Source organism: Chelonia mydas, chromosome 9, assembly GCF_015237465.2.
Source record: "Chelonia mydas isolate rCheMyd1 chromosome 9, rCheMyd1.pri.v2, whole genome shotgun sequence".
Taxonomy (NCBI): Eukaryota; Metazoa; Chordata; order Testudines; family Cheloniidae; genus Chelonia; species Chelonia mydas.
In genome coordinates this window covers 96036833-96046151 of record NC_057855.1, presented here as the reverse complement: position 1 = coordinate 96046151, position 9319 = coordinate 96036833, and the positions used below count along the sequence as shown (strand labels likewise).

General features: G+C 42.5%; 1 protein-coding gene across 6 annotated transcripts in view; it reads right to left on the bottom strand.

The window, feature by feature from the left end:
- Positions 1-1500: 1500 nt before the first annotated feature.
- ARHGEF6 (Rac/Cdc42 guanine nucleotide exchange factor 6) overlaps positions 1501-9319 on the bottom strand; it is a 58531-nt gene continuing 50712 nt past the window's right edge. For 5 of the 6 annotated variants that reach the window (XM_037908864.2, XM_043522969.1, XM_037908866.2 and 2 more), the window contains 5 exons: positions 8589-8682; positions 7221-7310; positions 5751-5850; positions 4986-5040; positions 1501-4097 (listed from right to left, as the gene is read on the bottom strand). In XM_037908864.2, the coding sequence (XP_037764792.1) occupies positions 3957-4097; positions 4986-5040; positions 5751-5850; positions 7221-7310; positions 8589-8682 (480 nt within the window). In that variant the 3' untranslated portion in view covers positions 1501-3956. The remainder of the gene's footprint in view (positions 4098-4985; positions 5041-5750; positions 5851-7220; positions 7311-8588; positions 8683-9319) is intronic. The other variant, XR_005226752.2, reaches the window with a different exon arrangement.

Sequence of the window (9319 nt, the reverse complement as noted above, 5' to 3'; positions counted from 1 at the left end):
GGCTTTTCTCATTTTTCAGAGGGTGACGGGTTAGTGGTAAATGTTGCAAGGGCTTGTGCAGGTAAATTACAGCAGATCTGTGCTAGGGTTGAGTAATTTGGGATTTGAGAAACCTGGGTACAAGTCCCTGCTCTGCCACCGCCTTCGTGTGTGACCTTGGGCAAGTCACTTAGCCTCTCTGTTCCTCTTCTGTACAATGGGGCTAATAGGACTGCTCTGCCTCATGGAGGGTTGTGACGATAAACAAATTAAAAGATAATGAGACACTCAGATACTACAGTAGTGGGGCCATGTAAGTAACTTACCTAGATAGATGTCCATGCAGGACATCCTTACACTGCCCGAAGCCAGTGAGAAGGACCAGGGGTGAGTACTGTAAGCTGGCATGTGAAGGAGCATATCCTCATCCAAATGGAGCAGAGACTCAGCTCCTCTGCTTGCTGGGATTTCCCCCAGCATGGAGGAGTACCCAGTGAACATGCACCTGCTCAGCCAGTTCTTTCCACCCACATCCCTATAGTCCCAGCACAGGGGGCATGACAGGAGGAGGGTGGGACCATCGCCAGCTGACATACGTTTGAGCAGGCTGTTCTAACCCATGGCTGGAGTCAGGCAGAGACTTAGGGAGCGGCCAGCTCCTCAACAGCGGCCAGCTCCCCACCACCCCTCCCAGTGCTGCAGAGGATGTAACAGAGAATCAGCCAGCAATCCTTACAAAACTCCCCTGTTCCATATAAATCTGGTTGACTGTGGGCAGTATTTTGAACACCTCCAGATTTCACTGCGGCAGGATTTTCAGTAAAATCCACTGATGCCAGAGCCTGCCAACAGCCTGTATCCTAGATAAGTTAGGACCCTGAGCCTGCAAACTCTAGCCTTAAATTGGCAACTCGTTCTTGGTATGGCCTTTGGGCCAAATGCCAGATTGTCCGGGGGGGGGGGGGGGGGGGGGGAGAATGCTGCCCTGTCGCCAAGCATGCGCTTCCATGCCCAGGCCTAGGCCAGGAAGTTTATTCTTTTACAACAAAGATTAACAAACAAAGAGAACACAGTCTTAAGCCAATACCTGGTCCCCAGGCTGCTAAGTCACCCCTCTTAGGGGTCTCTGGCTCTCCAGCTCCTGGCAGCACCTTGTTTCCTCCAGCTCCACTCCCCTCTTGAGGTTGTGGAGTTGTCCCTTTGCTCAAGGGACCCACCACAGCTGTCAGCTCCACTCCAGTGTGACCTCTGCTGACTTGGGCTCAACCTGTCTCAGTCCTATCCCACCAGCTGCCTACTAGCTGCACTTTATAGGCCCAGGTGTAGCTCAGCCCCCTTCAATTAGCTGGATTGGGCTACCCTGCTCCAGTGCAGTGGCACTGGGCTCAGTCTGGCCACAGAAACCAGCTATCCTGTGTCACAGACACTGAAAGGCTAACCGAACAGGTGCTGTATTTTGCGGATACCAGTCCCGGGGAAGAGCGGAACTGGACACAGAAATCAACAGATGTAGCAAAGAAGCAATTTTTATCCTTCTTTATTTGTTGAAAATGTCACTTAAAAATAGTTCAAAATAAAAACATTAGAAAAATTGAACTTGCATAAGTAAATAAATCTACATGACAAAAGATCAAGTGGAAGGCAGCTGACACGGAGCTTCCATCTTAAGACAGACTAACCAGAACCTATTTACAAAGTACTGTAAACAAAGTAACTATGGCAACACTGCTATCCGTTTGACATGGCTTCCTTTCCTTTATTTATTTAATTTTATTTTATTTTTGGCTTGTTACGCTCAGTACATGCGTCTGTTCCAAAAACGTACTAGCACATCCTCCAGCACATTAAAAATCTTATAAACATGCATATGTACACAGCATGGGTTCAAATAAACTCTGAACTAGATGGATATATTTATACCTTTTGCCCAGGACTATAAGTCACAGTCTGGTTTAGTTCACTTATTGATTACAGTTCATGAGCCAAATGTTGCTTGGGTGTGTGCATAAGTGCAATGCCAGCGAGACAGCAGACACAGCCGAGCTGCTGCCGGAGCATGGGGTAGATTACTGCCTCTCCTACCCTGGCTCCCCAAAACTCAGTGAAGTTACTCTGACAGGAGCAGCACAGGGATGTTACTCGGGAAGTGGGAGAACCAGCTTCATGACACCCAGCCACACACCAACATTTCACACTTCTACCCTTCATAAGTGAATGGATGTTAAAGCCCAGTGCCTATGCAATGAGGCATGGACAGATTGCCATGGCCAGTGGTCAGCTTAGTACAGTTCAGCTTCACACACTTACTGCAGATGTGCGAGGAGTCAGAGAGCTGGTCGCTTCAGGGACCACCTACCATCGAGAAGTAAGGACAGGGATGGTGAATGCTGGCCAGAGCAAACAAGGCCCAAGATTTTTTAAAAAAAATCAAAACAAACAAACAAACAAACAAGATCACCCCAAACAAACTCACAATAAAATGAAAACCCATTTTAAAATGCTCCACCGTTTTTAGAATCCAGCTTTTCAGCCTAATTGCTTTTCATTCCCAAATGCAATTTGCCCCACTCAGGTTGAACTTTAATTGCAATATGAGGGTTATAATTATTCCCTGTAATATTTCCTTCATGAAGAACTTAAAGAGTAATGACCTATGTATGATATGTGTCTATATCTCTTTGGGACACACTGCCCCTTGATATTTCATTCTTAACAGAATACTCCAGACCTTCTGCTAAAATTAACGATGTATTGCTAGCAAGGGAAAAAAGGCAACAATAACAAAACAAGGGGAACCCAGAGCCAGATGGAAATGCAATATGCAGTCTATATATACACACTGTATGTGTTGGTGCTGGTATTTCTGCCAGCAATTTGTAAAAACTGTATAAATTCTTATATAGGAGGGAGATTGATCATTGCTGCTCTTGTCAAAGCATAAATGTAAATATTTTTCCTATTGCAACAGAACATTTTTTCCTATTATAAAGCCCCTTTGGGGTGGACGGAGTAATTAGTTGTCATTGTCTTTTTTCATAACCAAGGTGAAGGAACTGCAAATGTTTTAAGTAGGGGAGAAAAAAACCTAGCAACCCCTTGTCAAGCCAAGTGTGCATTCCATAAAGAGGGGAGCACATATGGCAAGGTAAAAGGACTGGGAAAATATAAAGCTTATTCACTATATGGACATTTAGAACGTGAAAATGTAACAGGACATAAGTATTAGAGGTCATGCATTAGAAAAGGCCTTTGGGCAAAAGAGAAGTTAACTGTTGTGTTAACCATTAGCTGCTAAGAGGCAGTTTCAGCCAATGTGACTTCCTGATGTGCTAATGACAGAAGAAGTTCCTACTGCTCCAAGGAGTTAAATTAAAAATGTCTTAAAATGTTAATTGCACATTTTCATCTGTATAAAGGCCACATGGGAACCACACTATTGCAGGGCACTAGCTCACTACAGACAACTAAGGGTGGTGGAGAGGAAAACTTCCATTCTTGATTTTCAGAAAACAAGTGCTAGTTGCTTTTTGGTTTTTACTTGACTCCAGCTCAATAACATTTCCATTCAATAAATTAAGTACCGGGCACGTTAAAAAGAATAAAAAGGAAAGCATAAAAAGTGCTTACATTTCCTTTATAGGAAACCACTGTCAAATCCCTCTTCTGAGTGGCAGTCATTTGCAGACTTCTTATTTGCTTCCAGTAGCAGGTACAATGAGGTATTAGTTGCTGCAGATGAATTGTGAATCGTAGACCCCTTGCTGACCATTTTAGCTGTTGACTATTTACTTGTTTGTGGTATGTGTTATATCCTTATGGAATAGAAACAGACTATTTTTCACTACCACTTTTTTTTTGTAACAAAAAAAACCCACCACAACAAAATAAAATAAGGAGCAAGAAGAAGCAAAGCATCCAGTTCTGCTTCCCAAGAACGCCTGAGGTCACACGCAACTGCCAGCAGCTTCATCCAGAATTCAAGCTAAAACCGAGGACTTGCGCCCAGTCTCATCCCTGGCACATTCATCAGTTTGCTTCAATAGCCTTCTGACTAACTTCTCTAAATCTTTTCTTGATTTCAGCTCTTCTTCCAAACATTGTTTCATTTTTTTACTCTCCTGTGGGGTGAGGAAAAAACCCACTATATTTATTCTTATCAAAGTTCAAAAACCTCATAGGCCCAAAAGAGCAAAGCATTTAAATATGCGGTTAATGTTAAGTGCATGCCTAAGTGCTTTGCTGAATAGTAACAGACATAAGCATGTGCTTAAGTGTTTTGCTGTAGCATGGCCTTAATCGTCACTTAAAAGTGGTGGGGGGAAAAGCCCCCCAAAACCCAAACACACCCAAAGCAGGGACATTTGACAAAATTTAGTGCTGGTTTCCAAAGAGTCACAGACCGGGTCACTTGTGGTTTGGAATACACTAAGGGCCTGATCCTGCTCAGCCAGATCCTGCTGCTGTACAGATCCACATTGAAGTTACTGGGACTTCACATGGGCATAAGCATCCACCTGCAGGAATCCCATTCCAGGACCACGACTTCAAGGCCCTCTGGTAGTGGAGTGATGTCAAGAAGATCCAGAACTGGGGTGCAGGGGAGGGGAAGGAGGGATACTTCCCTCTCCTACCCCAATGGGGATTAATTTTTACATCTGTTTATCATAATCCTATAAAAGGAACACTGAGGTCCGTAGAGATTAAAGGAGACAGAACAATTAAAAAACCAATATATGGCTGCCAGAGGCTAAACCCTGCTTTGTACTCTTCATATACTGACACAAAGTATAGAGCCCCACGGATCCTGCAGCCACTTGGCACATCGAACTCCTGCTGACGTCAATAGGAAGTGTGCCTGTCAGGCAGCTGCAGGATCAGACCCATAATTTTGAAGCCATCTCAGTCCTCAAACAAAGATCGGCTAATTGATAGAATGTTGGTAGAGCAAGGTCACCTGTTTAATCACTGCTCCTTACTGACAGCACATGCAGAAATGCTCTAATTACCTGCTTTAATTCTTTGACCTGATCTTTCAGTGCATAAACCGTGTCTACCAGACTTCTAGAAAATAAGCAGAAAATTAAGATAAGAGAGCTGAGGTGCAGTAAATCAACATCAGAATGAGGTTTGCATACAAATAAAGAGTTAGTTGTGGGAGGTGCTGGCAGTTTGTATTTTATCTTAGGCTGCTTATTTCAGCAGGGCTATTAACATTTCTTGAGTTAAGTATGTGCCAGCACCTCAGTGCTGAGGGTCCATCCATAAGACCTTGTTCTGGAGTCTCAGCAGAGGAGCATTTAAACGTCACAGCCATCAAAACAGTTACCAGAACATGTGTTTATCTAGGTCTCAACAACAAAACATACAAGGCATTTACATCAAATGGTATGCATGGAATATGGATGGATGGCCACAAGAATGAATCTGTCGGGGCTCGGCCGGAGCAGTAATGGTTTTACAAATAACCTCCAATGGAATTATGCTGATTTACACCAGCTGAGGATCTGACCTCCAATTTTAAAAAGAAAAGGAGCTAAATATAAATTGGAATCAGTCTTGTACTCCTCGCCACCTGAAACTCCCAGTGAATATAAAGGATGCACTGGCTATATTCTGACCTGAGTACCTATATCCTTCCAATAACAATACACAGAGAAGACATGGCCTTGGTTTTTAAGGTATCATCCAAAATCCACTGGAATTTATCATAAAGTTTAAAGCATAAACACACAAATAGGGAAGCCTCTAAGCAGCTGACTAGCCTCACGCACTTTTCCTCCGTGACAGTCTGACCATTGCTTCTTGTTTCTTCTATGATGATTTTCTCTTCCTCGGGCAGTAGGACCTGGGGTATGGAGTCTTTACGAGAGCCTATAAACAAGAGTTGCCAAACAAAAAGAAAAACTGAAACCTTCCACAACAGCTGACACCATTTAGAAATAACAAGCCTAATTGTGAACTGGCTCACCCTAGTCGATATTAGGATAGTTCATTGGGAAACGGCTGGAGGTGGAATTGGGTCCCCCATTCAGAGTAAGTCTAAGCCTTGTGTTGCCTGCTAGCATTCATTCATTAGTATTTATATGACAGTAGCACCCAGAAGCTCCGGTCAGGATGGGGTCTCTGTTGTGTACACATGTCCCCTGCCTTAGATGGTTTCTTCAAATGCCATGATCAACATTCCTCCTTTGAGCTAACTTGCCATTTAAGCCTTGATAACACACTAGTTTCTGCGCAAACATTGTGCATCCAGGAATAAAACTTTCAACAGCATGTGCAGAGCCAGACACGTCAAGCCTGCTAACAGCGAGAGCAGAAGGTGACTCCTCTAGATCCCCACAATGCCTACACTGCAGTATGTTAAATACCCACATGGAGTCAGCACCCTTAAAAACTTGTTTTTTGAGTGATTCCCCATGATAGCTGTGGCCATTCTCAATCTAAGCATCAGGAATCTGGAAAGAAGGTACAAAATGGGCAATGGCCTAATTCAGCAAAGCACTAAATCACACGTTTTAATATATAAGCATGTGTTTAAATCCTATTGACTTCAATGGGACTTTAGCAAGGATGGACGTAAGCATGTGTTTAAGTTAACTGGGGCTAAAGCAGCAAATGGCAAGTTGTTGGAGGCGCTCGCTGAATCTAAAATTATCTGATTGCTTATAAATTAAAGTATTTGTTTAGGGTAGGAACCATTAGAAGATACATGTTTCATGGATCCCAATTTAAAAATGTTTCCTCATCAGATAGTTCACCAGTTGAATCTGATCTCTCAACAGCACTGATAAATAGCCGTAGTTCCAGAGTTTCAGAAAATGTTAGATACTCAGGTTCTCATGAAGCAGCTTGTTCTTAAACACGCGGCTGATCAAGAGATAATATTCAAGCTTCCTTTCAAAAGCTACCTACCACCCTGAGATTAGCATCAGTTTCTCTTACTCACAGCCACAGGCACAAACTAAGTTTGTTTAATTCCTACCAAGTGCTAGTGAAGTAGCTGTGTACTACAACCCAGAGCATCTGCCATCTTACCTCCTACTTGTTCATCCTCTGTGACAGAAGAAAAACAATAGCAAATAAACCACTAAATGTATGAAATGTTCTTATCTTGATGATTCAAACACCACGGTTTCTTTGCACAAGCTTGACTGCCGTATGTTGCAACACTGTTTTTTTTCCTAAGAGGTGATCATCATTTCAGATACCTTGTGAATTATGTAATATATTTGTGTGTCTACCTGAACTGAGAGTTTGCTGAAAACCTGCACCAGTGCAATAGGCCTCAATAACTTTCAGAATCTGGGCATCCTCTTCTAGTGCAGCAGTACCTGCAAAACATTGCAAATATTGGCTAAAAGCAATATATTTTGGCTTTTTTCTCTCTCAAAACCCTTGCAACAAACTCACTTACAAGGAGAGACAGACTTGCTTGTATGACAAATGGTATTGTCTCTAGGAGAGGGGCAGAGGTGATACTCTCAATTCAAAGGGATGGAGAGCTTTGCATTTCACATGAAGGCCAATTAAGTGGAGTGGCACCTACCTTTGGCTGAGGTCTGACTAAAGGAAGGACGGGGATCCTGGATAGCAAGTGCTGTGAAGAGTCAGGTAGCTACTACCCACGGTATGAGGGACTTGCAGGGGAAATAAGTGCATTTGTTAAGAAGTTGCAGGCTTAAAACCCCACTGCCAGGATCGTTGAGAGAGGTACAACTAAGAACTAGGACTCAGGAAGTCCTGATTTCTAATCCTGGCTTTGTCACTCTCTCACTCTGTGGGCAAGTCATTTATCTATTTTAGGGTTTTGTACTGCCACTCTTCACCACAGTATCTGATCCACTTCCATGTGAAAATCAAGTTATGTCCCAAGTAGACTTCATGGAGTCTCCAGCAGGTCTCCCATAACGGGATTAAAAAAAAAATTGATGGGCAAGAAGGGGAGTTAGATTTTATCAATTTATTTTTTGTTGGCAGGGGTTTAGCAGTACAAGGAGACGCCTGCATTGGGAATATTATTCTTATGTTGGAAAGCTTTTTTGAAGAGATAGGTTTTGCAATGTTCCTTAAAGATGGGCAGACGCTGGACTGGCCTGATTTCCTCTGAGAGTTAGTTTCATAGCCAGACCCCCTTGACAAAGAATGTTTTGCCCCCAGCTCTCACAGGCTTCTTTCTTGGGCTTTGTGATCTGCATTGTCCTAGAAGAGCACAGCTATTGTGATAGTTCATAGATTGAAATTCAATTTAAACCATTAACTGCTTTGACGATTATCCTTTCGGTCCCTGTTTCTCTATCTGTATGGTGAGGATAATAACTTCCCTACCTACCTCATTGTGATTTTGTGATGCTTAAATCAATGGTAAGAGTGATATAAATCCTAAGCATTCCCACAAGGGTCTCTCAAAACTAAGATAGATGGTAGCTGTGCATGGCACAGTGGGAAGCTTATGAGTATGATGAAGGCTTTCAAAAAATCTCAGAAACAAAGTACCTTTAGTTATTTATGTGCAACATATGATGCATTGAACAAATGGCTCTGTTTTCATTTAAAATCTCATGTAAATTACGTTGCAAACAGAACTCCCCTACAGAAAAGGAAACACTTACTTTTTCTAATAACAAACTCCTCATCAGATGCTTTTCTCTCCGTTTTCCTTTTAGGAAGAAACTTCTTCATGGTCTTTGGACTCTTGCTGGAATCCTATAGAGAAACAGACTTTCCTTCTAAACAAGAGCCAAAGATAGCTAAAATAGCAAAAGCGGCAAAGAGTGGCACCTTATAGACTAACAGACATATTGAAGCATAAGCTTTCGTGGGTGAATACCTACTTTGTCAGATGCATCTGACATATTCACCCACAAAAGCTTATGCTCATGCATCTGACAAGGTGGGTATTCATCCACGAAAGCTTATGCTCCAATATGTCTGTTAGTCTGTAAGGTGCCACAGGACGCTTTGCTGCTTTTACAGATCCAGACTAACACGGCTACCCCTCTGATACTTAAAATAGCAAAGCAGTTCAGACTGAATGTGGTTCATTGCATTATGCACTAAATTCCTTTGTAAGCAGTTATAAAGTTAAGGAAACTTCACAGCACTTAGGGCTATTCCCTGCACTAGGTCTGTGTGCACAAATCCCAGTAAAAGCAACGGGAACTGTGCATGTGTCTCAGGCAAATGACGGGAATAAAACACAATCAGATGAAATATAATCTTTTGGTAAGTGACTCACATAAATTCACTAGAAATATCAGTATGATCAACTTTTCTGTGGTCAGTTATAAAATTCCCTATAGAATTGGATACATGTTAATTCCTAGACTACATTTTTATTTAT